The 27,998-nt window shown below is 36.7% G+C and overlaps 2 protein-coding genes across 7 annotated transcripts in view; both read right to left on the bottom strand.

Annotated features, from left to right (window-relative positions):
- Nucleotides 1-27,998, bottom strand: part of LOC120428509 (homeobox protein 2) — a 278,477-nt gene that overhangs the window by 109,107 nt on the left and 141,372 nt on the right. The window lies entirely within an intron of this gene.
- On the bottom strand, nt 25,311-26,370 carry LOC128092813 (uncharacterized). Of its 2 annotated transcripts, XM_052707563.1 has the most exons (3): nt 26,090-26,370; nt 25,900-26,028; nt 25,311-25,795 (listed from the first exon to the last, which is right to left on the bottom strand). In XM_052707563.1, the coding sequence occupies exons 1-3, from the start codon at nt 26,192-26,194 to the stop codon at nt 25,781-25,783; spliced, it is 249 nt and encodes an 82-aa protein (XP_052563523.1). In that variant the 5' UTR covers nt 26,195-26,370; the 3' UTR covers nt 25,311-25,780. The 2 variants fall into 2 exon arrangements, with proteins under 2 accessions (XP_052563523.1, XP_052563522.1); XM_052707562.1 differs by having other exon boundaries at nt 25,900-26,370.

Genomic DNA, 27,998 nt, shown 5'->3' on the forward strand with positions numbered 1-27,998 from the left:
CCATCAATATCTTTTTACTTGCGTTAACGTTTTCAAAGCGCTCAAGATATGAAATCGCTTCGAACTATCGGCAACATGTTCTTTTGAACATTAATAAGTCACTCACTTGAAAAATAATCCCGAAACATGTAAATAATTAGCAAGCGCCATAAAAAAACAAACGCGCCAAATCTTTTGACGTTTGACTTTTGACAACCTATTCCAATCGAAGGCTGAAGAAAACCGAGCGAGAAGAACCACCTACACCACCAGCAGCGCCTGTTGAAGTGAGCCAGTGATGCCAGGAAATTTTTTCTTTAAATGCTTGTTTTCGTGAGTGATCGCTTAAAATTTCATCAAAATTAGCAGCGCTAAGCAGACCCAAAAGAGCGCTGAAAGAAAAAACGATTAAGCTGAAAATAGAATTTTCTCGTCTGATTAGAATACATTTGGGAAATATGTTTTTGAATGCTTTTAAAAGGAATAGAATTACTTTTAGAAAAAGTGAAAATAAACAGAAATGTTCAGAAAAAGTTGCTCTACTCGGTGGTGTACTTGGTTTAAATAAATTTCAAGGAACACTCCAGAATATCCAGCATCATTCAAACACGACCGCTTATTAGGCTTAAAATGGGTATATTCCCCCTACACCCAAACGGCGGTCCCCAAGTAGCATTTGGCAACATGATAAATTTGACTAAGTCCAGTTTTTGTTTTGTTTTGCTGTAGAAACATAAAAATTACATTTTAGCAACAATACCTTTCGAATTGAAAACAACTTTGCAACAATCCATTTCGTTTTGTAATCGAAACATATTGAAAACTTATTGGTTCCATTGTTGCAACATGTGACTTAGCCCGATTTGTGTGCTAAGAGTAATATTGAAATCAAAAATCCTTAGATACAGTTCAGCCCAACCATTTGCCCTTTCATCAATTCATCCGTGGCTCAGTGGTAGAGGCAAGGTGTGAAGATCTGAAGGTACCAGTCCAGAATCCCGACAGGGGCACTTTAGTTTTTTTTGTCAAAAAAGTTTTTTTTGTTTCGCGCAAATTAATTGACAACATAATGGCAACATCATGACAGCACAACAAACTACTTTACCGACATATTTAGACAAACAAATTGTTTCTGGAACTTTGTCGTAACAAAGTTGAAACAAACGGCTAAATGTTGCCAACACAAAATTTTCGTGCGCTTTTTAGGGCACCACGAGTGTTCTAACTATGTTGAGATAGCACATTTTGGGTGTTACGAAATAGTTGCATTTAAGGATCCGCAACAAAAAATGTTACTTGGGTCGCATGATTGTGATGCATGGCGGCATGAAAGTATATCAGAATCTGCATGAAAACTGTTCTCATGCATTTTTTGCGTTATAAGGGTATGACATTTTTGCCCGTTACCGACAATTATCGACATTACCGACGGCTTTTTGGTTATATTTCACAAAAAAACTAAACAGAACGATGATTGAACCACCAACTTCTTGGTTATTGATCCGACACGCTACCATCGCACCATGGATGCTTCATGAAATGTTAGTGAAAGAGCACCAACATATTTTTCTCTTTGGAGTGTTGCTCGCGGACGGGCCAGCATTATATGTGTTGGTGAGAACTGCAGATCGCTGAAATGTTTACACGCGGGCAAAAATGATCTACGGGCTTGCTGCAAAAAATGTTATAAAATGTGACATTTTCTGCAGCAAATCCACTGTTGCAGATTTTGAGATTTATTTTTCCTTTGGGTGTACATTTATTCATTTAAAACATTACTATTTTTGTTTATGTTTTTCTTCATATTTTTTAGAATTGTTATGTGCCAAGTGCCCTAGGGTTTGAATAGATAAGATTAGATCTATCTTGTTTATTTTAATTTATATTAACATTGTTTAAACTCCAATCATTTTCTACTGCGGTTTGCTTTTTTCCAGTCACTTTTTAATTTTTTAGATATTTTTGACATTGTTTTTCATACATATAGTTAGATGGTTTAATTCAAGGGTTTTCTTCTAATATTGATGCATTTTGCTTACAAAATTCGAATATTACCGTACTGGAAATCGAATCTGGCTGGCGACTTATCGGCAGCAAAAAAATTTGGAAGCCAGACTGGACCGACTTCGACGCCAGGCAGCGGACTCGCCGTCTTCAGGAAAAGGAAGCCGAAAAAGCACGTCGCCGCAACCGAAAACATCGTCAACAAATTCAGCACCAGCAACAACAACAATCACAACAACATCATCAGCAACGCCGGCAACAGCAACACCTGCAGCAACAACAATCACATCAACATCTTCGTCGGCAACAGCACCAGACCAACTGCAACTCTGACGCAGGCCGAAACCCAAGTACGCCACATTTTAACTTAAAGGACAATCAATTCGACCAGGACAACGCAAGTAGCAGCAACTTTTTCACTCATTCGTCAACCAAATTGTCCGACAAGGAACTTCTAGACCAGGCAAGGGTCGAATTTTCTGGCCAACCTCCAACTTCATCGAATTCAAACTTCATCAACTTCCGAAAAGGGGAAACCATCAACCCCTACCGGAAGGAAAAAACGCCAATCGTCCCACCTCTAAACGCCACCACGCCGCAGCCAGCAAAAACGTCATCACAAACTCCTGAAGTAACAGACAGTATGTTCTGTCTGGACCCAATGAAGCCGCCCATAGTACGCCTAACTGAACAGTCTGCAGTCGGCGATGGCCGTTTCCTGCTGGCCAGACTCCGCGAAATTAAAGTCTATGACAATCTCAGACTATACTTGGCGTATCTGAAGGACCAAAAACCGGACGTCTGCATAGACGGACTAACACTAACCAGCATGCATGTCTTTTTTGCATCCAATGGCCTGCCTACTGAACCTGAACATCTTATGAACATCTTCATGGAATACAACTCAACAATTGGAATTTCACCTAAGCAAACCCTCACCGACCTGGAAACCTACAGGAAATATGTAACAACTAGAAGACTTCAATACCTGCAGCATTCGCGCGAAGCCGCCAACAAATTTTACCTGCCGACTACATCGTCGAATTTTTACAAGCATTGACGCCTTCTAACACGGAAGAAGAAATGACACCCTCGCAAGAGGCAGTAAGTACTATTAATAATTTAAGTATGTCTCCAAAAATTTCTTCAACGGAACAACAGAATGCGAATGAAATTCTAATTTATTGTCAGAATTTCAATCGCATGAAAAGCCCAGGCAAAATGAAGGAAATTTCTTTAAACATTCTCTCACATTCTTTCGACATTATTCTTGGAACTGAAACTAACTGGGACGAAAGCGTCCACCCTGAAGAAATTTTTGGAAACAATTATTTTGTATTCCTAGGCAATAGAAATTTAAATCTCAGTCAGAAAAAGTCAGGAGGCGGCGTCCTCTTAGCCATAAATGCCAGACTTAATCCAAAAGAAATTGTAACTGAAAAACATTTTCAATTTGAACAAGTCTGGGCCAAAGCCACTATTGCAGGCCAAGTACACATTTTTGCATCAGTATACTTTCCGCCGGACCATGCAAATAAACAGTCGTATGAACTATTCTTTAAAACAGTAGAAATCATAACATCAAAAATGGAACCGGAAGTAAAACTTCACATTTATGGCGACTTTAATCAAAGCAAAGTCGAATTTATATCTGACCAAGAAAATGAAGCAATTCTTCTCCCAGTCATTGGGGAAAATGAAACTTTGCATTTTCTCTTTGACAATATTGCAAATTATGGACTTTTCCAAATCAATCATGTAAAAAACCAAAGAAATTCATTTTTAGACCTTTTATTCACTAACTGTATTGAAGACTTTCATGTACAAGAATCTGTAACCCCCCTTTGGAAGAATGAAGTCTTCCATACAGCAATTGAATATTCTATTTATGTCCATAAAAACACTTTGCCCATTGACTGGGAATATGAAGAAGTCCTGGAATACAATAAAACAAACTTTGTAGAAGCCAAACGTAAACTACTTGCAATTGACTGGCAAAATTTATTTAATAATGAAGGAAATGTCGACGAATTAGTAGGAAAATTCTATACGGAAATTAACACTATAACATCTGAAACCGTACCTACTAGAAGAAGACGACGTAATAACACAGGCAATAAATACCCAGTGTGGTTCACTCCACAACTAAGAAATTTAAAAAATAGAAAACAAAAAGCCTACAAACTATACAGAAACAATACAAATGACACAAATCTTCTGAATTATCTGAATATTTCCGACCATTTTTTTTCGGCACTCAATTCTGCCAACGAAGAATATAATAGTAAAGTCGAATCTGAAGTCAAATCATGCCCGAAAAATTTCTTTAATTACGTAAAATCCAAATCCAAAAGTAGTAACTTCCCATCGCAAATGCAACTGGACGAAAATGTAGGCAGTAACTCAAAAGAAATTTGCAATCTTTTTTCAAAATTTTTCAAAGAAGTATACACCTCATTTTCCGAAGAAGACCGCGACCGCGACTACTTTTCATATATACCGGAATTTCCAAATGACGTCTCAGTCAATTCTTTGTCAGAAACGGAAGTACGCCAGGCATTGAAGGACTTAGACTCATCAAAAGGACCAGGACCCGACGGAATAGCACCTGCATTCCTAAAGAACCTTGCAGAAGAATTGACATATCCACTGCATCATCTTTTCAACATGTCAATAAATACTGGAAAATTCCCACAAACATGGAAAAAGTCTTTTTTGGTGCCTATTTTCAAGTCAGGCCCAAAATCAGACATACGTAATTATCGCGGAATTGCCCTTTTGTCTTGCATTCCAAAACTTTTCGAATCTATTATAAATGAAAAAATCTTTCAGCAAGTAAAAAACCGCATCACATGTAAACAGAACGGCTTTTTTAAAGGCCGCTCTACTAGCACCAACCTTTTAGAATTTGTAAATTTTACACTGAATGCAATGCATAATCGCAATTTCGTAGAAGCAATTTACACAGACTTTAGTAAGGCATTTGACAGAATCGACATACCATTATTAATCTTCAAACTGCAGAAAATTGGAATTCAACCGAATCTTTTGGAATGGCTTAAGTCATATTTGACTAAGCGCGAACAAATTGTTCGCTTCCAAAATGTACTATCGGAATCAATTCACGTCACTTCTGGGGTTCCGCAAGGATCCCATCTAGGACCTCTTCTTTTCATCTTGTATGTAAACGACATTTCCTTCATTCTTAAAAAAATTAACGTACTTGTATATGCAGACGACATGAAATTGTATATGGAAATAGGAAATGCCAATGACAGTCATGTATTCCAAAACGAAATCAATCTTTTCTACACATGGTGTAGTAAAAGCCTACTCCAATTGAATGTAAAGAAATGTAATTCCATTGCCTTCAGCAGAAAACATGAAACACCAAACATAACAGTATTATTAGGAAACCAACCAGTAGAAAAATGCAAAGTAGTACGTGATCTAGGTGTCATCCTAGACTCACAACTAACTTTTGTAGAACACTATAACACAATAATAAACAAGGCAAAAAGTACATTAGGCTTTATAAAGCGCTTTGCATTCAACTTCCAGGACCCGTATACTATTAAATTACTCTATATAACGTATGTCAGGCCACTCTTGGAATACTGTAGTATCGTCTGGAATCCATACTATGCCGTACACCAAGCACGTATTGAATCTGTCCAAAAACAATTCTTACTGTACGCACTACGTAAACTTAACTGGACTGCATTTCCTCTCCCATCGTATGAAGCACGCTGCATGCTCATAAACATACAATCATTACAAGAACGTCGTAAATTTGCCATGCTCTCTTTCATCAACGACATTATTTCTCAACGCATACAGTCAGCAGCATTATTTTCAGTAATACGCAATAGTATTCATGAACCAAGCCGTACTCTTAGACATTCACCACTTTTTAGAATAACTGCATACACGACAAATTATTTAAAAAATTCGCCATTAAATCAAATGATGCGCTTTTATAATGAAAATTCACAGTACATACATTTCGACATGTCTAAAACGGAACTACGAAAAAATCTGTACAATAGAAATAATATCTAGTATGTAAGAAAATTGTAAGTAGTCTACATAAGCTTGACAAATAAACAATAAACAAAAAAAAAAAAAAAAATTCACTGTTTAGTTATTTTTTGATAAAAGAAGAGCTCCAATCTACTGAAAACAGCATGAAATACAATACAATAATTTTAAGCATGTTTAACGCTGTTTTTTACATTAGTGGAACTGTCATGTACAGTACCGCAAATTGTTTTTTTACCATTTTTTTCAGGACCGCTCTCGATCCGATATTTGCCACCCCATAATTTATCAAAGATCACCATATGGATCTTCAATTATATTTTGTCAGCATTCGAAGAAAAAGTAAATTCTGTAATGTTAATTAAACTACCGTAAACCGGGGTGACTTTGATAGGATTTCAATTTGTTTTTAGAATATTTTCCAACAGGTAAGGTTATTCTCAAGATTATTATTTTTAAAACATGTACTGAGGTAGGCCACACAAAGTCCATGCACTATTTTGGAATAAAAGTTTTTTCAATAGTGTTTAGAAAAATAGTTACGTTAAAAAATCTTGGTTTTAATTCCGGGGTAACTTTGATAGTCATAGTTTTTTCTTGTTAAAATCATATTTAAGATGTTCAAACCTTATTTGTACGTTAAATGTACCATCACTAAAGTAGCTGATATAGTTTGTAAGAAAAAAATCAATGTTTTTATTAAGTTAACTAAGTTTATAAGCTTTTTAACAAAACATAAAAAACTTTAACATATAAATTTTAGGTAAAATTGTTAAAAAGTCGGAATTTTACCTGAAATGTGTTAAAAATAGTTTTGTTTATAAAATTATCGATTTATATTGCATTTTATACTGAATTCGAAGCACGAATCACAAGTTTTCACATTTTACATGAAATTTGTTCAACTGAATTTGCCTATAAATTTGGAAAAAAAATTTAATTGTGTTTCAAAAACACATATTATTTATTATTTACAAATTTATTTCACCTTCTCCTAGTGGAAAATTGTCCAAAGAATCCGAAAATGCATTCCGTTTTCCGATTAATAATCATGTTCATTGAGAAAATCATGACACTTTGAGAAGTTTAAAATAATGACTTTCATCCACATTTTCTTAACTATAGTTAACTAACTTTATAAACTTTTCAAAAATTTATGAAAAGTTCTTCATGAGGTACTTTGAACACTTCTCTACCACGGTCAGTATGTTTCTGAACCATTCCTTACGTATTTTAATTGTACTCTTCATTTTGCGGAAAAATCGCAAACCTATCAAAGTCACCCCGGCTATCAAAGTCACCCCGTTTTACGGTACCTTTTTTTATTGATGGCATATTTCAAAAGAAGAATTATAATTCAAACTTAGTTAATTGAAGTTAGATTGAATTGAGCTTTTGAATATTAAATTTAGGCTTAGTGATTTTTCACGTTCAAAAATCAAAAAATGTTTTTTTTTCATAAAATTATTTTTATTAGGTCCTTTTTGGTACTGGGACCTGGTTAGGACCGAGTCGGCTTTTGTAATTACATTTGACTTAATAATTACAGAGGATCTTGTGTGTAAATGTTAGTGGGAGGGGAGCCGATTACCCGCGGCCTACTCGGGGTTAGTAGGGAAGGGATTGATGTTAAAGACAAGGCGTGGGAAAGGAAGGGGAATCAAAAAAATGTTCGGGGACCCTAATTTTAAAACACCAATTTTCACGTAAATTTCACGGAACATGAAAAATGTTAAAATTACCTTGATAAAATCATGTTTAAATTACAGAAACTTCTTTTTATGCTTCATTTTTTTAACTATAAATTTTCTTTTATTTAGATTGTTAGATTTATTTTGCTTTTATTTAGCCACGTAAAATTGTTGATGTTAGAGATTAAAATTTTAACATCAATAAATGTAGGACTAGTGTATTCTTATTAACTGATTTGCTGTTACTATTTCAATTCGACTTTCAAACCTAAAGGTTTTTTGTTCAATTTGTTTCTATTTTATGTATTTAATTGAATTCCATATCGATACAAGATTTAAGTCTTGTTAGTCAAAATGATTAAAATAACTTAATCTTCTACAAAATTTTGCCAACTGCATTTTTTAGTTTTCGTCTCTTTTTTCAAAAAAAGCAAACAAAATAACGGTTCAAATAAAATAATCAGTATCCAATTCCTAAAAAAATCAGGATCAGAGAGGTAACTACAAATTTAGTTAAACAAATATATTTGATAAAAATGCTTTTTTTTCTTTTTTGAATTCTATCTTTAAAGTAAAAATATAGAGTTACTGTCAGTACATTTTGGGATAACTTGATGATTCAGAGAAGGTTTTTTTTACTGATTTTTATTTATATAATTTAAGTATTTATTGCATTTTTTTTGTAGCAAATTTTATGTTAGTTTTTCGTTGTCCTGACAATTTTTTAATGGTTTATATCACAATTCAAAACTTATGAAATTTTAATAACAAGGTTTTTTTCATGTTTAAGTATTGAGTAGACAAATAATGTAAAATTTTACGGGATTTCGTGGAAATCGTCAAATTTTACGAATTTTACGCTGTCCGCGAAATCGTGAAAATAACCTCACCCTCATTATTTTCAATTATAAAAATCGACACATTTTTGGAATATTAAAGCTTTTCCCGAGACATTTCCACAAAATTCGAAAATTTGCTATGATGGTCCCCGTTTAAACTGGAAATTTTCAGCATGGATCTGTGAAATTTCCATAAAATTTTGTGGATTTGAATTACGGTCCCCGTGAAAAAAAAAAACATCTTTTTGCCTTCCTCACCTTATTGAGGAAAGGCTATAAAATCACTCGAAAACTGAACTTCTCAATTAGACCTCCTAGACCCACCTTCATGTATACCTATCGACTCAGAATCGAATTCTGAGCAAATGTCTGTGTGTGTGTGTGTGTAGGGATGTGGGTCTGTGCACCAAAAAATATGCACTCGATTATCTCAGCACTGGCTTAACCGATTTGGACCGTTTTGGTCTCATTCGATTCGTCTTGGGGTCCCATAAGTCCCTATTGAAAATTATGAAGTTTAGTAAAATACTTCAAAAGTTATGCTAAAAAAACGATTTTGACTGAAGTCCGGAAGATTGTAAAAAGGGTGGTTTTTGTAAGAAACCCCAGCATATTATACATTTCAGAAAGGTATTTAAAAGACCTTTCCAACGCGACCAATACATTGAAGATCTGACAACCCTATCAAAAGTTATAAGCAATTAAGTGTTATTTATGCACTTTTTGGAAGCCGGATCTCAGATATCACGATGAAAACGTTGTCCGGATCTATCATGCAACCCGTCGTTGAACAGGTAATCAAAAGACCTTTCCAACGCGTCCAAAACATTGAAGATCTGACAACCCTATCAAAAGTTATAAGCACTTAAGAGTTATTTATACACTTTTTGGAGGCTAGTTCTCAGATATTTAGATGAAAACGTATTTCAAATATATCATGCGACCTATCTTTGGATAGGTAATTTAAAGACCTTCCAACGAGCGTGTCTATTTTGGATAGCATTACCCTTTGAATGAGAGGAAGGCACCAACCACCTAAGGGTGGATTAAGTAACGTTTTTAGAGTGAAAATCACTTATCCTATTTAAAACATAATTAGGTTGCTGCAAATATTTTCCAAAGAGCAAACCCATTTTTTTAAATTGTTCACATTGAAAATCAATTTATTTTGAATGATTTTGTATAAACACTCGTTCCCATACAATTCACTTCACTCTATAATCCACTCTCCATCGTGATTTTAGCGATTTAATCACCGGCGTGACTTCCCGATCAACTCTGCACGATCACCAATCCACGACTCTTGGATCGTATCAATCAAACTCCACAACAAAACTGCACTAATTGAGCGATGATTGACATTTGTCGGCCATCCTAAGTCGCTCAAGTCGTGACCGCACTCAATCAGGACCACAAGAGTTCAAGTGGCCACCGTTTTCGAGAGTAGATTCGCCGGACCTTGCATTAATCAATCATATCGACCCGGTCTCCGGACATTTTTCGGGCGTGTATTAATTACCGGTTGGCCAACCCGGCTTGTCACGGACTTCCTCCCACCCCCCTCGAAACTACAATCGAAGAAGCAAGATCCAAAAGGCTGAACGAACTTCTTCTTGCAGAGGCGTGCAGTGGCTTATCGGAGCATAACTCACAGTCACGTACAGCTCGCAGTCTGAACCCCACCACGCACAGTCACGAACTTCAAGAAAAAGCTGAAGAAGAACAGTATCTTCATCACACGGAGAAGAATTCCGAAGAACGTGAGCACTTCTTCAACCGGCAACCACCCCCACAACCAAGCACATCTCAGCTGATATAAATTGCAAACATTAAATAGCACTCAATTTTCATTATCAGCTACTCGGGATGCGGAGTTGCTCAATGAAAACGGATAATTTTCTCTGGAAAATGAGATTTTTAGTAAATTGGCTTCAGCAACTGAGTTTATCTTCCAATATTGGTATAACTTGTAATCACAAAAAAATCATCGACTTCCGCAAGAACTTTTCACAGTGGTTAAAACTAAAATTTTTCCACCAACTGCAAGGAGCCCAACATCCAGAGCCGGCGAGTGGGTGGGAAAATTATTCCTGCGCTGGATCCTGCCCTCCCGGATACCACTACCGCAAAGGTGGCTGGAAAACCGCTCGTAAATCAGACATTTATAGCTCTTGCTTTCGTCGAGCAACCGAACACGCCTCAATGGGTCTGGGCGCGTCGTCTGGTCAGCAACCGTGGACGTGTAAACGATTTTCAACCCCCCCACCAGACTCGGAGTAGACTTTTTTTTATTGCTGGGTTGCTCCAAAAGTCACCCTAGACTTGAGGAAACGGGGGTGGTGGTGGGATGATAAATTGCTTTTAATTAATAATTAATCTTATGAAGAGTTGTTAGCACAAGTTATTTGCTGCAAGCTCAGCAGGAATTGATACCTTCATCGAAGTCATGCTGGTTGAGGTGAAATTAAGTGCTTCAACTTGACTTGTGCTTACCGATGGTCGATTCCATGGAACATGAACTTTAATGGATACGTTGAGATTTGATTAGAATATTAGCTGAAATTGTTTAGGATCTTACCGGTTTCCCAAGTAGATCGATTTGTGCAAACTTATTTACCTGAAAGATGAAAGAAAAAGATAGATATTAGCCTCATTTAGTTTACCAATATGAAATACCGTTTTGTAGTTTTGAAGTTTTGCAAACATTGCTGAATATTTAATTTAAAATAATTAATCATGAAAAGGAATTTTCTAAACGATTTTGTGTTTTCGGCAAAATTGTAGGTAGTGGTCCGAATTATTTTAAAAATGACTACACTCTCAAAAAAAAAATCTTACAAAAATTTTCACCCTCATCTGATTTTTTTGTTTTGTCTTTTTGACTTTTCATTAAAGCGTCGCTGAACCATCCATAACTATACATGGAATGCCTAACATATAAGACTTTTGTGCTTTTCGGCTGATTTCAACCATTTTTTTTTTGTATTTTATTATTTGGCTCAAACTTTGATCTTTCTTACCAACAAAGAAGCCATTTTGTGACATTGGGTCATCCATAAAAATCTCCATCCAATTTTGGCTGCTGTCCATACAAAAATGGTATGTAAATATTCAACCAGCTGTAACTTTTGAGTAAATTTCAATTTGGTGTCTTCGGCAAAGTTGTAGGTATTTTTGAAGACTATTGAGAAAAAACAGGTACACGGAAAAAAAATTGCCGATTTTTTTATTAACTTTTTTTTCACAAAAACTCAATTTCCCAAAATACGTATATTTTGATTTTCGAGATTTTTTTATATGTTTTAGAGGACAAAAATCCGCAACTTTTGAGCCATAGCGAAGTATGGTCAAAAAATCTGCCGCCAAGTTAAATTTCATACAAAACAAAAAAAGAACCAAATTTTTTTATGTGAAATTGAATTTGCAATCGAAAAGTACTGTACAGATTTTTTTTATAAAGAGCTCCGTTTTCAAGTTATAACCACCAAAAGTTTAATTTGAGCGAAATATTTGCAGTTTTTCGATTTTTAGAAATAATGACCATTAGTGACCATTTCTAAAAATATTTTTTTTGAAAAGTTCAGAAATTTAGCTCTTAAATTCCGATTTGTTTTTATTTTATGATTTTTTGAATCAAGGCTAACATTTCAAAAGGGCGTTATATTGAATGTTATTTTTTTTCAATCGAAAAATACTTTTTTTTTTTTTGATTATGTGCACCATTTGCAGAATATAGCCATTCAAAGTTAAATTTTGTCCGAAAAATTCTGGTTTATTAATCTTTTGAAATTGTGTCCATGGACAATCAATTCCTGATATTTTTTCGAATAGTCCAGAAAAGTTCATACCATTTCGACTATGAAACATTGATGATTGGACCTCTGGTTGCAGAGATACAGCGGCTTGAAGAAAAAGAAACAGAAAAATTTAAGTTTTCTAAGTCTTAACCCAATTTTTAATGTCGATATCCAGCAACTAACGGTCCGATTTTCAATGTTATAGAATAAAACATTCGTGAAATTTTCCAATTTTTTAGAAAAAAAAAATTTGCAAAAAAATAATCAAAACTAACTTTTTAAAAGTACATTATATTTAATGTTTGACCCTTTTCAAAAATTAATCTTGATTAAAAAAAACTAAAATATTTTTTTCAAGAGATCGGAAAATTACTATTCGTTTTTTTCGAAATTTCAAGTAAGCCACCAATTACACACAAAAGTTTATTTGGTACAAAATTTCTATCTATTCACGGTTCCAAGTAGCAAATTACTGAAAAAATGTCTTAGTAAAAATCGAGCAAAAAAAAAAAGAAGTAGTACCGCCCCGCCCATCACAAGATATGGAGAAAATGACCTCGGATTCATGATCAGGGACCAAAATTACCCCATAGAAAAATGTTTCATGGAAATCGAAGAGGGATCGGGGCAATATTTCCAAATTCGTGTGAGTTGGCGGAAAATTACTCAATTTTTCCAGATTTTTGAAATCACGCCTTACAATTCAAAAGGGCCCAATAATTCGATTTAAGCCCTTTTGAAATGTTAATCCTGCAAGGCTGAGTTGTGAGCAACTATAGGTCGGATTATCAAAGTCCAAAAAGAGAATGGTTGAGAATTTTGTAACTTTTCAAATAAATTATTTCTAGAAAATTAAAAATAAAGTTCTGAAAATTGTAGCCTGCAAATGGATTAAACTCGGTGCATTTAAAAAAACGCACAAAATTCATCTTAAAATGATTTTTGGATTTTTGAAGAGGGAATTTTCGATATTTTCCAAAAATCTTTTTTTTTAACTTAGGCCGTTGCAAATATTTTTCAAAGTTTATGTCGCCCTCCCCCTTCAAAATTCGTCCAAAAAATCAGGGGGCAAAAAAATATTTTTTCAAAAAAATATCATTATTCAATGGAAATTGAAGTCTCCTCAACTGACTCAACTGTTTGGACTCGTTTAAATATATTTTGAACTTTTATGAAATTTTAATGTACAGCACCGCTAAAAAATTTTTTCTCGCAAAAATAAAATTTTCGTCAGTATTTAGAAATTTTGGAAATCAATGATTGCAAAACAACTGGACAGGTGTTTGATGCATTTTAAAACACTTTTTTTTATTCAAATGTTGACACCGTGGCCTGTAATTTCAATTTTTAGCTTTTTTTAATAACTCATCAGATCCAATTCGGATCTTCTTACACCCTTCGACAAAGTTGTAGTGAATTGATTTTCCTACAAGAATCTCACACTTAAACAAAATTGGGCGAGACCTGCACCACCAGCCGCCAAAATTCTGAAGCGATGTTTTTCTGCATACATTTTTGTGATTTTCCACATATCTGAAGTTTTTTTTTTTTGAAAAGGTCCAATAAACCAAATTTTCAGTTTTTGCTTTTTGGGTATTTTTAATACCCCTGACTCAAGGCGGTTTCAAAAACACCCAAAAAGCATTAACTGGAAATTGATTTATTGGGCCTTTTTAAAAAAAAATCTCCAGATAAAAACTTCAACGATAAAAGGCGACCCTTAAGCCTTTACCGGTTTGGCTCAAAATTGGCACAGTTACTAGTTATTGCCTTAAGATCAAATTCATTTGGAACCCCGCTCGTACAGGACTTCATGTTCAACGCGGGTTTCCAAATAACTGTGAGCTTAAGAATCGAGCCAGGGGGAGATTTTTTGGGAGCCTTTGTTGGTTGAAGTTTACTTGAGAAAAATCTCGAAAATGTATGGGGGAAAACGTCACTTCAAGATTTTGCTGGCGGGCGGTGAAAGTTTCGTCAAAATGTAAGAATATTGAAGAAACGTTTGACTGGCACATTTTCAGTTGTTTTTCTACTGTGTAGTGTGAATTCATTCAACCTTCCGCCACTTCCCCGTTTGATTAGAGTCGAAGACCACTGCGGCGATGATCGTCCAAGTCTGGCTGCACAAACTGGTTTCGCGGGTAATCAGCCTGCGTGTCAACGCCGCTCAACTCAACCAGCTGGAAATTGAACGCACTGCCGTCGTTGCATCGCCGTCGTCATCGCACCGGAAACTTGAACTTCTTGATAACAAGCTGAATGACGGCGACCGTTGTTTTCGCTTTCTATGGGCCACAGCTCGGCATGCCGGTTATGAAGAACTCCCAAGAGTCTGCCGACTCCCTTCCGTTGCAAGTTTCTTCCGAACAAGTTGCCGGCCTGGTAATGAATCATATGGTCACACACTTCCCGTCTCTCACTGCCCAGCATTAGCGATGTAAATCACGTCTTTTGTTACGTCGACTTACGCGAGCGGATCGGATGTGATGAAAGATTTGTACAAACACTGCACTGCACTGCTGGTTGACGAATCGGATTTGATTGAAGACGGAGCCGGAGGAAACACAAGCAAACACATCAAATTATGCTCGATTTCACGCCACTTTGATAGAGGCCGAGTTGAACAAATTGTCGAATTACTTTTGAATCGATGCCCTGCGAAAGGTCAAACAGCTCCGAGCTAATCTTTCAACGCGGCTGAGCCGACTTCAGACAGCGTGGACTTCCTCGGCGTGAAACCACGGAGAGTTTCATGGTATTTACTCTTCTTTGGGCAAAATCAGTTCAGTTCCGAACATTCCGTGGTCTGGGAAAACTTAATTGTAGCACTGGATTGGAGGTGGTCACTCCGTCGTAAAGTAAACTTCATCCACGTAATCGGATATAATAACCAATAAATTATAGAATGACGGAAAGTGCACGCTGCAGCTGATGTTGTTTGTGTAGCAGTTGTGATCATCAACAATCTACATGAATTAAAGTCTGGTGAAGCCAAAGTAGACTGGTTCAATTTGATAGATTTGAGTTTTGGATGCATTTTTTAAGGTATTGAGCCTATCCAGATGACTACATCTAGATCATTACATTGTACTACATTGTATAAAAACAAATGAAAAATATATTTTAAAAATATAATAGATTGAAAAGTTCTTGTTGAAACCACACACATATTTTTCAAGAGCTCCCTCAACTATCCCCCTTCAAACACTTGTCAGCAACGGGCCACTGAAATCCCAGGAAATCACCCTTCTTCCTTCCTTCATTGAAATGCTTCAATGAGCCGTTTCCTTTTTCTCAGCATTTCCCCCCGAACCCTTTTATTTTCATTTTCGATCGATCCCACAATTAAGCGGAAAGGAATGCACCACATTCTCCGTTCGATTCTTTTGATGATTCCTGCTCCAACACAAACACTTTGAAGGGGATCGATTGAAATTGTTTAAAAGCCATTGTTGTGGTCATTTGCCCGAACCCCCTTCTTTAGTCTTTAGCGGCGCTGGTGATATTGTCTGTTAATGTTCAGACTCGGGTAGAAGAGGGCTTAATGGATTGCAAAACTCCCACCTGAGAAGGGGGAAAAACTTTGCACCGTTCGCAAACGAGGGTTACCTTTAATGATGACAGCCGTACTTTGGGGAACAACAATCGTCCATTAGCAAGCTGTTCTCGATAACTTGCGCTCTTAGTTAGAATCGATTGGGAATTTTAAATATTGGAAAATCATTTCTTAACAAAACATTTTAATTGGAATAAAACAAGAAGAATTTTAAAGAAAAAAGAATAACTTAAATTTGTTAGCTTCAGTTTTGTGTGTATACATCTCGTCAAAAGAGACGAATTATGCAAATTATTAGAACAAATGCAATGCAAGAGCACTTCTTGGGTAGTAGCGTGGCTCACGGATATATGAAAAAGACAAAAGTGTTCAATTTCGAACGCCTCGACCGAAATTTTGTAGCATTATAACCGCAGAAGCTAGCCTGAAATTTTGAGCGCATTTTGTTAATGTTTAGTTGTTCCACTCTTAATCTGAAGTTATAAAGAAATTTCAATAAATTTAAATTATTTATTTTCAACTTTTTAACTCTTCTTTGAGAAAGTTTTCCTATGCCGTATGATTTTTTTCAGAATAGAGGTTTCTCATAGGTTTTGATCCGGGGAACAACTTTGTAGAACATCGCAAAGCGCTAGGAATTAATCCCGGAAAGATACAGACAAATTTTTAGAGAACGTTGAATTTTGTTTCCGTACTCCAAAAAATATCCTGTATCTTTTCGGGATCAATTACTAGCGCTTTGCGATGTTCTACAAAGTTGTTCCCCGGATCAAAAACTATAAGAAACCTGAGAGTAGGAAATTTTGATTGGGTTTTGGGAAACTTTCTCTATGAAGAGGTTTAAAGTCAAAGTTTCCCATAGTAAATTTTTAGAAGTTCCATACTAACTTCACCAAATACGCTCAAAATTTCAGGTTATGTTCTGGAGCCATATTGCTACAAAATTCCGGTCGAGGCGTTCGAAATTGAACACTTTTGTCTTTTTCATATATCCGTGAGCCACGCTATTGGGTAGGCTACCTGGTAGAAACAGTGTTCTGCAAAACCCTGGGAAACGAAATTGCATCAAGATTCAAACAACAACAACAATGTTGAAGCCTCCAGTGAGCGTAAGGCTAGTTGGGGCCGAACATACGGAAGTTCGAAATAAAATGAATACGTGATTTTCTGCCTTTTCCAAAATTTGACTATTGACTTAAAAATGGTTGTACCGTAAACCGGGGTGACTTTGATAGGATTTCAATTTATTTTTGGAATGTTTCCCAACTGGAAAGGTTTTTCTCAAGATTATTATTTTTAAAACATGTACTGGTGTAGGCCACACAAAGTTCATGCACTATTTCTGGAAAAAGTTATTTTTTATAATGTTCAGAAAAATAGTTACGTTAAAAATTCTCATTTCAAATTCCGGGGTGACTTTGATAGTCATAGTTTTTCTTGTTAAAATCAGATTATAAGTGCTCAAACGTCATTTTTACGTTAAATGAACCATCACTAAGGTTGATGATATAGTTTTCAAGAAAAAAAATCAATGTTTATATGAAGTTAACTAAGTTTTAAGGCTTTTTAACAAAATACTTATAAATTTTAGGTAAAGTTGTTAAAAAGTCGGAATTTTGCCTGAAATTCGTTAAATCTAGTATTGTTCATAAAATTATCGATTTATATTACATTTTTAACTGAATTCGAAGCACAAATCACAAGTTTTCACATTTCATATGAAATTTGTTCAACTGAAAATACCTTTAATTTTGGATTATTTTTTGAGTTATGTTTCAAAAACACATATTATTTAATATTTACAAAATTAGTTTACCTTCTCCTAGTGGAAAATTGTCCAAAGAATCCGAAAATGTATTCCATTTTCCGATTCGAAATCATGTTCATTGAGAAAATCATGACTCTTTGAGTAGTTTGAAATAATGCCTTTCATCAACATTTTTTTTGAAAATAGTTAACTAACTTTTTAAACCTTTCAAAATGTTATGAAAAGTTCTTCTTGATGTACTTTGAGTACTTCTCTACCATGGTCAGTATGGTTCCAAACCATTCCGTACGTATTTAATTTGTATTCTTTATTTTGCGGAAAAATCTCAAACCTATCAAAGTCATCCCGTTTTACGGTAATTGAAAAAAAAATGCATTTTCAATTATTGAGACACGAGAGTAAAGAAAATATGTTTTTACTGAATATAATCAAGATTTTTTTATTTTCATTAAGGGGTTACATACATGTAAATCGGCAAAAATGTCAGAGGTCAGTTTGAGCACACAATTAAACTTTTTTCAAAATCTGTTTTCAGGGCATTAAAATATACAGTTTCATCTATTAACAAAACAAATTTGAAGACATTTGGTTGTATCATTGCCGAGATATAGCTATTTGAAGGGTGAAACGATATCTCAACATTGCTTCGACCAAATCGGCTCAAAATTTTGGTGAAGTTTCGTTAAACCAGTCGTGACAATAAATGAGATTTTTTATAGGGATATGATGCAATTATTTTTGAAAAAATTGTAGCAAAAATAAATAATTTTGTACCCGACCCTATCCGATTTCAATGAATCTTTGTAGACTTGTTATCCTAGGCCTGTGTAAGCCATTTTTGTGTATATGGAGCCGATAGTACTCGAAAATAACATTTGAGAAGGGCGTAAGTTATTTAAATATTTGTGTACTTTGCAATTTAAAAATTACTGTATCTCGAAGCCGTTGCATCGTACCAAAAAGTGGTCAAAGACAAACTTATAGGAAATTGGACGGGCCTTCTGAAAAAAAAACACTGAAACAAAACTACATGCCACTTCTATGAGATTTTTTGATTTTTAAGTTTAATTTTTCAAATTTAAAGGTGATGTTACAATTTTTTTTCGTTCAAAATTTGTATGGAAATAGCCTAAGATGTTACAAAAAGAATTCAGGATGGTATGTCTCTCCTAAAAAATACAAAAATCAATTACTAAAACTGTTTTTTTGAAAAGTGGTCTAAACGGCAAACTTAAAAAAAAAAACCGATAGTAGGAATAGATTTCCCAGACAATTTGACATAAAAGTCTCCATATTGACCACTGTCCTAAGTCCAATCCATGGGAAGATACTGCGGTTTTGAAAATAAAAATGTTGAAAAATAGGTTTTTTGGTGGTTTTTGGCATTTTCTACATGACAGACTAGATTTTTCAGTCTCGTAAATATTTTTACCAGAAAGCTCGTCTAATTTCCCATAAGTTTGCCTTTGACAGCTTTTCAATTTGACTAGTTTAAATATTTACGTAAGCTTATTTACTATCCAAGTTTCTACCACTCTGTCTAGTCTTTCATATAAAAATTGCAAAAAAAACCACCAAAAACCTATTTTCCGCTGTATCTTCCCATGGATTTGACTTAGGACAGTGGTCAATATGGAGACTTTTATGTAAAATTGTCTGTAAAATCGATTCCCACTATCGTTTTTTTTAATTTTGACGTTTAGACCACTTTTCTAAAAAAAACAGTTTAAGTAATCGATTTTTGTATTTTTTAGGAGAGGCAACCATCCTGCATTTTTTGTCAGTCTTTTTGTAACAACTTAGGCTATTTCCTCAAAAATTTTGAACGAATAAAAATTTAACTTTTAAATTTAAAAATAAAAAATCTCATAGAAGTGGCATGTAGTTTTGTTTCAGTGTATTTTTTTCAGAAAGCCCGTCCAATTTCCTATAAGTTTGTCTTTGACCACTTTTTGATACGATGCAACGGCTTCAAGATACAGTAATTTTTAAATTGCAAAGTACACAAATATTTAAATAACTTACGCCCTTCTCAAATGTTATTTTCGAGTACTATTGGCTCCATACACACGAAAATGGCTTACACAGGCCTAGGGTAACATGTCTACAACGTTTCATTGAAATCGGAGAGGGTCGGGTACAAAAGTACTACATAGAAAATTTTTTGGTTTGAGCTGGAATTGCTCGTTGATAATTTTTTTAAGGCAAATCCTACACATTTCTTTTGAAAGATAGGCAAAACGATGAAAAATTTTGTTTAAAAAAATCATTACAGCCCCCAAGACCCCCACAATTCCCTACACGCAAAAAAGTTCTACTCAAACTGCAAGGAGAGGAAGAGGAAAGGGGTTGGGCAAAGTAATGACCCGTTTAGAGGGGCTCCGTTCGTCCGACATTCACCGACCAGGAAAAGGGGGCACAAAATTGTGGGAAAGTCATTAAAGGTGTACGCATATGAACGTCGTGTGTGACGTCTCTATATCCGAAAGAGTTGAGTCGGGCTGGTCTGGGAGTTTGCTAGAGGGGGTGGGGAGCGGGGAAATGGATTTTGCGGAAATCCCTAAATGAGTCTGCCAACTCGAAAATTGAATAATGGTTAATGTGTGGGTAAAAGTTCCCTCGGACGACCTTTGGGGACAAGTAATAATGGGTTTCACTGTAATGGAGTTCAACCACTCGGAGTTTGACCTTGTTTTGGACGATGTTCTGCACTGTTCTGAAACATTCTTGAAGAGGTTCAAGGCTAGAAAACGAGCGAATCGGTTGAGCGTAACTCCATCGTTCGGTTGGGACACCGTTCAACCGTAACGGAAGATTCACCTGCCGGGTCCAAGAAGCGTAACTACTGAACCGTAACCCGGCGGCGGCGTCGCTGGGGCCATGGTCAGTGACCAATTAGGTTCAAGCCCACGCTGGGGTTGATTGGCAGTTTCTTGGAAATCGCCAACCCATCAATCATCGAAAGAAAAGATTTGGAACCGCACGCGAGTTGGGTTTGAGGTTTGCGTGCAATTTCACTGCCTCTTTTTGACTTGTCAGGGTTCGGAATCGTAGTCGTCATTTGGGGAGGGGGAGATGTTAGATAACAAAGTTTTCCGGGGGCGCCTCAGGTGGTCAGACGGATTGGCGCCAAAAAGGTGGGTTTCTGAAGGTGCCCATTAGGGGCACGCACGCACTTATAGGCACAGCTGTGACATTTGATGTGGGGGGACGGAAATTCAAGCTCACTTACAAACTAGGAGTTTTATTATAGATTTCAACTATTCTATTGTTTGGTAACAGTTCTCTGACGGAAAGTAACAGAATTTGAACAAGTTTCCTCAAACTGTGCAACTGCAGCAGCAGCTTCACGCCACGTTCTGGGCCGCTTGCAACAGCATATAAATGTAAAAAGTGTATAAAATAAAATCCAACAATTTCACGCACCTCAACCGCCAAAACCACCGATCCATCCATCCGTCAATCGGTCTGGCACGAAAACTTTCCTGTACGCTGCGCTGAGCCTCAAGTCTGCTTGCAGCATTGCATGTCAATAACCTCATAACCAGAACTTGGTTCTGCTGCTGCTGCTGCTGGTGATCACGCACCAAATAACAAGCTTTTCAACCACCTCATCACGTGAGCTGCTACCTCCACCACCTGGCTCAGCCTAGCCGCAGGTTCATTACATAATGTGCTTGAAATCAGAAGCATAAACCCAAGTTCTACCCAGCATAAGTTGGAAGCTTTGCCTCACTTTAAGGTAGACGCGTGCATTTTGGACTTGAGCAACGAATGTCTCACTTGAGAAATCCGAACTGTTTGCTTCGAATGCTTTGGGCAATTAAGTGAAACCAACACGAAACTCGTTGATTTGTAAAATTCCTCTCCCTTCACTTCGCAGCAGATAAAATCTCAGAAAACTGCATTCGATACACATCGCACTCGCACTTGCTGCTAGATTTTATGTCTTCCCTTTAGGCCCAACAGATTGGTGGTTTGCTGCGGTGGCAACGGTGATGAATTTTCCCACCCAACAACATTGCAAAGTGGTGAGTTGTAGTTAAAGTTTTGATCAAAAGCCTGTTTCTGGTGTAAAAGTTGGGCACAAGTTAAGTTGGAGTTGGGTTGGGCGCTGGCGTGGGAAAATATGTGCTGCGACAGCAAAGTCTTTGAGCAGAATTTTAATCATGTTTGTAAATTGCAATTTTGTTGGATTCACAGAAAAGCTTATTGCCAATATGGACGATTAAAACATAAGAAAGTGCGTTATAATTTCCGTTCCATGCTGACGCATCGCGAAATTAAAAAAAATAATATTTTTTTACAGTCATGCCTCGGTTTAGCACCGCATATGGGGGATGCAAAACTGAGGCGTGCATAACTGAAGCACTGAGCCTAGGGAATTTTGGCTATATTGGAGACATTGGCTTTAATTAAATGAAAAATCGTGCAAGCATAAAAAGCTATCGTGTTTTGGAATCGGGATGATGGCAGCAATCCATTGTAAGTATAGATACATCGTCAGTTGTGTGCTATCTTGTGACAACAACCATTTAGTACTTTTCGAGAAAATCGATTTTTAAAGTTTGTTGGTAAATAATTTCAAAACTATGAATGATAGAGCCAAACTTTTTGAAGCAATCGGTTCGTATACTATCGCTTAACAAACGCTTCAAGTTTCAACTAATATGGTTACACCAGTTAAAAGATACAGTAAATAATGTAAACAAAAATCTGAAAAGCACGTGTCACAAGTATGTTTCGAAAGTAAAATGGTACTACGTGTCACAAGTGTGCACAGAATTCCCATACAAACTAAAATAAGTTCAAATCAATGGTTAAATCGACTTAATAAGTTTATTTTTATAAACAAAAGGTTACATTGCCTTTAGAAAGTATGTGTGTACATAAATTTGTGAAAAATAAGAAAAAAATTCTACATTTTCCATCAACATGTATGACGTGTCACAAGTGTGCACAATCATTTTGATGATAAATTGGTCTATGTCACAAGTGTGTATTGTGATATCCGGGAAACGAGTTTCCAAAATCGGGTTAAAGCATCTTGTAGTTTTTGTTAAGTATGGCAAAACGTCATCATTAACTCATTTTGGTCTATGTCACAAGATAGCACACAGCTGACGACATGACAATTTTCACAAAAATACTTATTTTTCCTGTGTTTTGAAAAAGCATTTTTTTACTCCAAAAACATCAAAACATTCTTGTTATTGCAATATGATCGTGTTTTTGTCATACAAAAACACCTATAAATTTGGAGATTTTTTTTTAAATTGTGTTTCAAAAACACATATTAATTATTATTTACAAACTTATTTAACCTTCTCCTAGTAGAAAATTGTCCAAAGAATCCGAAAATGCATTCCGTTTTCCGATTCAAAATCGTGTTCATTGAAAAAATCATGACACTTTGAGAAGTTAAAAATAATGACTTTCATCGACATTTTCTTAACTATAGTAAACTAACTTTTTAAACTTTTACAAATTTTATGAAAAGTTCTTTTTGAGGTACTTTGAACACTTTTCTACCACGCTCAGTATGATTCTAAACAATTCCGTACGTATCTTAATTGTACTCTTCATTTTGCGGAAAAATCTCAAACCTATCAGAGTCACCCCGGCTATCAAAGTCACCCCGTTTTCGGTATGAAAAAATCCCAATCATTTGATATGAATATTGCAAAAAAAAACTGAAATTTTTAGATTTTTTTTTTGAAAATACGAGTTTTGTGAATTTTTTTAGTATTTTCAAAAAAATGTGTTACAACTTTTGAAATGTGTGAAAAAATCCCGATCGTTTGAAATCCACATTGTAAAAAACTGCAATTTTAAGTGTATATTTTCGTAAATATGAAGCTTCGTGAAAATTTTGAGTATTTAAAAAAATGAAGGCATATTTGAAATGTATGAAACAAATCCAATCATTTGATACCCATATCAAAACAAAGTGAAACTTTGAGTATGTTTTTTTTTCGAAAATACGTAGTTTAGCGTTTTTTTACCTTCGAAATGTATAAAAATTCCGATCATTTGATACTCATAGTGTGAAAAAATTATTATTTTGAGTATATTTTTTTTAAATACGTAGTTTTGAGAAAAAAAATGAGTGTTTTCAAAAATTTGTATTATAATTTTTGAAATGTATGAAAAAACCCCGATTGTTTGATACCCATATTGTAAAAAAACTATTTTTTTAGTTTTTTTTTCAAAATACGTAGTTTTAAAAAAAAAATTAGGCTGCTTCAAATATTTTTTGAAGTTTATGTCCCTCGGCTCTGACCAAAGTCGAGGGGGGGGGGGGCAATAAAAATTAAAATTGCATGCCTAGATTCCAACATTTGGATGAAACAAGTGTTTTAAAATGCATTTTACACGCGCCCAGTTTGTTTTCAATCATTAATTTAAAAAATTTCGAGGTATTGACAGATTTTTTTTTTTTGCATTTTATGAAAATTTGAAATATTTTCAAAGGAGTTTAAACATGCTCAATATGATTATAAACGTAGGAAAATGTATTTTAACTGGTTTCCATTTCATTAAACTTAAATTTTCATAAAAAATTAAAGTTTTATGAAAAAATATATTTTTCTCGCCCTGATTATTCAGGCCGACTTTGAAGGGTGGGGGCTCGGGGCAAGACAGTGAAAAAAACAGGACAAACTAGAGTTACTCCGGGAGCAAACGGGAGGAATCGAGTGAAATTGGGAGAAATGAGAGAAATCGTGCCATTCTCGTTAGAAATGTCACTTTTGACATTGATGACGTTTCTCTCCGAGTGTCATTTTTTTCTATCAGACACGACGACAAATAATTTTTGGCTCAAAATGCGGTTTGTTTGTATAAAGGTTGATTAAACTGGACTTTTTTACCCCCAGGGACGTTCCGGAAGAACCTGCAGCAGTAAATTGACGAGCGTGGGCGCCAAGATTTCCAAGAAAGCCATGCCTACGGTTCCACCTGGCAGCAAAACGAGAGTGGCGGGTTGGACTTTGTTCAATAAATTCTGGCATCTTCTGCTGACCATCAGCCTGGCCGTCCAACGTCAAACTCTGGCACAGATTCTGCGGGATGAGATTGTCCATGCTGTCCACCCCAATGTTTCTTTGTTGGTCCTCAGCAGGATCGGTCCCGTCGATCTCTCCGCATTGTTTTAATTGTTAAAAATGACCGCCGTTATCTCCTGGACCTTCAACTTTGACACAAACATTGGCTTGAAGCTGGTCCGCTGCAGATACCGTACATCCGGCGTGAATGCGGGAGACTCCACACTGAAATAAAAATCATGATAGTCGCTATGAGTTTCGCATATAGATTTTTGCAAAATGCTTCTGCACATGAACGGCATTTGCCCCGCATATAAACTGTATAAGCACAGCATATGCATGGATACGAACTTGATCTATGTTAACGCATATAAAATATATGTGCACGGCACATGAACGGTATATGCAATGCTCACAGAATTGAATTTGCATTCACTTAAAACATATATCAGTAAAGTTAATGATTTTTATGATATTTTTCATTTGATTTTCAATAGCAATGCATTTAATTTTTATTTAGTATTCCTTATGATATTTATTTTTCTATTTTAATTTTCTTTCAATATTAATTATTTACAATATTTATAAAGATGCTGCTAACAAAGGTTGTTTTTATATTTAAACGCACGTGATTTTTTTCTTTAATTTACATTCTAAATAATATACTTTTAACTAGCAATCACGGTCGAAGGCGGGAACTTCTTTTGGCAGGGCGTTGGCAGCATCGTTGCGTCGTCGCTGACTCGCTTTGCTTTCAGGGTACACTCGTTGAGTTGGGCCGCCGAATCGCTTCTCCACCAGGCCACCCAATGGTCACCACTCAAATTGCAGTCGATTGAACTTGAACCCGCCGAACAGCAACCGCCCAAACCGCCATGGACGCTTTCCCAACCCCTCCGCCATCGCTAGAAGTAGCAACTTGTCCGGGTCGGGGAAGATCTTGTGGGTTACGAGGTAGCGTCAATCTTCGGTGAGGAGTTCCGGGAGGAGGTCGTGTAGTTCGTTGCAACTCCTCTCCAGAACGAATCCGCAACTGACAAAGGTCCTTCGTACACCGGGTCAACTTGGCGCCAGCTGAAATGACAAAAAAGGTGAAGGGAGATCAAAAATCTCTTTTACCATTTCCAGCGGCCGTGTCCAAGCTTTGCATGTAACAAAGCACCCCAACCAAAACTCACCCTTGGTCCAGGTCCGATAGCAGATCGTTGGCCGCCGGTGTTGGCGCAGGCTGTGACACATCGAGCGTTGAGGATAAGCCGGAAGCCGGCGAGTGGTTCGAAATGGAAGACGTCGATGACCTTCGTTATCTACATAAACAAAATCACAAAATAAATCTTGCAGCTCAAATCAAACTGCCTGTTGTCGCACCTGCTGTCCCGATAACCTCCGTACTCTCCACCTCCCCCGGATCCGCCGAACCGCATTCCAACTGCCGCGACCAAGGCCGCGACGATCGCAGACTCTGGAGAACATTCCGGATTCTTGCAGCTGCGTCCTTACAAGAGGCAAGCTGGGTCACCGAAATGATGCCGTCGGATCAAACGGACGCCGGTCTATTCACTCTGCTCCAGGAAATACTAACCAGCAAGTTAACCAGTTTAAAAAAAAAACAATTTAAGAAAATTTCGGGAACGTGCTGCAAATTATGCTGAGTTTTCGCCATCTTGTTTGAACAAAAGCATTTATGCACACATTCGAGCTCGCGTACATAAATGTTGTGAACATTGCATATAAGTTTTATGTGTAAAAGCATACTGCAAAAATCTATAGTGTCGTGAACATACAACTTATATGCGGTGCTCATAAACTGTATTTGCGTGAACCACATTTTTTATCATGCAGAGGTCAGATACAGTTATGTGAACTATGCACATAAAATGTATTAACATTGCTGTTTAAAATCGCATGTAGGCATATGATGTTTAAGAGGACGCAGTCATGAAAGTTATAACGCTTATTTAAAAATCGTTTATGTGCAGCTTGCATATAAAATCAATCATGATTTTAGTTTCCGTGCAGCACAAACGTCACCAACAGGTGCGCCCAAAGCGGAACACAACCTCCTACATACTTGTCGATCGGAACCTCCGTGAACCAGTTCGGCTGCTTGGTTGAGCATTGGGAAGATTCCCAAAAAAATCATGCCTACTGGACCACCCGGAATATGTTAGCGGGTATTGGTGAAGTAGACAGTTAGGAAGGCCAACGTGCCCTTTATCTTAGTGTTCGGCACGGTCCCTGGAATGTTCGTCGGGCTGGCCCGGAAGCAAGCGTTCTGCATCTTGTTCATCGACGTAATCGATGCCGAGCTTCGGTGGACAATCCAAGCATGAAAAATCCTCAATCATCTGCTGGTAGAGATGGACGGGTTTAACACGACCACAGACGTGGTTCTGGCAGCAACGGACTGGGTGAACAATCTTGAGAAGGCGCTGCTACGTCCCGGCCGTTTCGATCGAACAAGCTTTGTGCCGGACAAGGTTCGCGCAGTATTTTTTCTAGTACATCCCAATCCGATTTGCCACGGAAGATGGCCGCATGACTCGGGTTTCACTGGTGCCGCATCTCGAACGGATCAAGCCATCGAGCGTGTCATCACCGAAAAGAAAACGAACGTCCTTGCGTTGGAAGAGAGCAAATCGTCACCTACTACGAAGTTGGACACGCTGTTTCCAGGTGGTTCCTTGAGAACTCGGATCCTCTTCCTAATCTTTCCATCATCTCCCGATCCTAGGGTCCAAGGGTCTACCAAACAATTTTCTAATCAAACGCATAGCCCATTTTTTGCAATTTTATTGTTTTATTGGAAACGGTAATTTGTAAAAATAAACAAACGAACGGCCTACGGAACACCAGCAAGTCTATTTTAAAATTTCCCTCGCTTGCAGAATTTCCTCTTTGAGGTGCTTCAAATCTGGCCTTATTTAGGAACAATAAATCGAGAAATTTAAAGTGAGAGTGTGTGCAACATGGAGTTAAACTTTCTGTGCAGTTGCTGTGAAGGTTCCCATGGCACTTCGAAAAGTTTAACTCCATGTTCCACGCACACACTCTCACTTTTAATTACGGATCAGCGTCGTGACCTAGTTGGAAAAACTACCACCGGCACCGAACAACACGGTGGACTTCTTCTTAGCATTCAAGGCGCGGCTTTAACCGGTAAACACTACGCCGGGCTACTACGTTGCATAGTGAGAACGGACATGCACTGCTGTTGGCACTGGGCTCTCCTCCGCCCTCTGAGTTCAATTCGAGGTTGGAACTGTTGTTGATCTAC

The sequence above is a fragment of the Culex pipiens genome, chromosome 2, assembly GCF_016801865.2.
Source record: "Culex pipiens pallens isolate TS chromosome 2, TS_CPP_V2, whole genome shotgun sequence".
Classification (NCBI taxonomy): Eukaryota; Metazoa; Arthropoda; class Insecta; order Diptera; family Culicidae; genus Culex; species Culex pipiens.

Bases quoted from the DNA above. Each gene is read 5' to 3' on its own strand.
- LOC128092813 (XM_052707562.1), bottom strand. From the start codon at position 25,960: ATGTGTCACAGCCTGCGCCAACACCGGCGGCCAACGATCTGCTATCGG. The intron at 25,796-25,899 runs GTGAGTTTTGGT...TTGTCATTTCAG, and splicing joins CTATCGGACCTGGACCAAGG to CTGGCGCCAAGTTGACCCGG.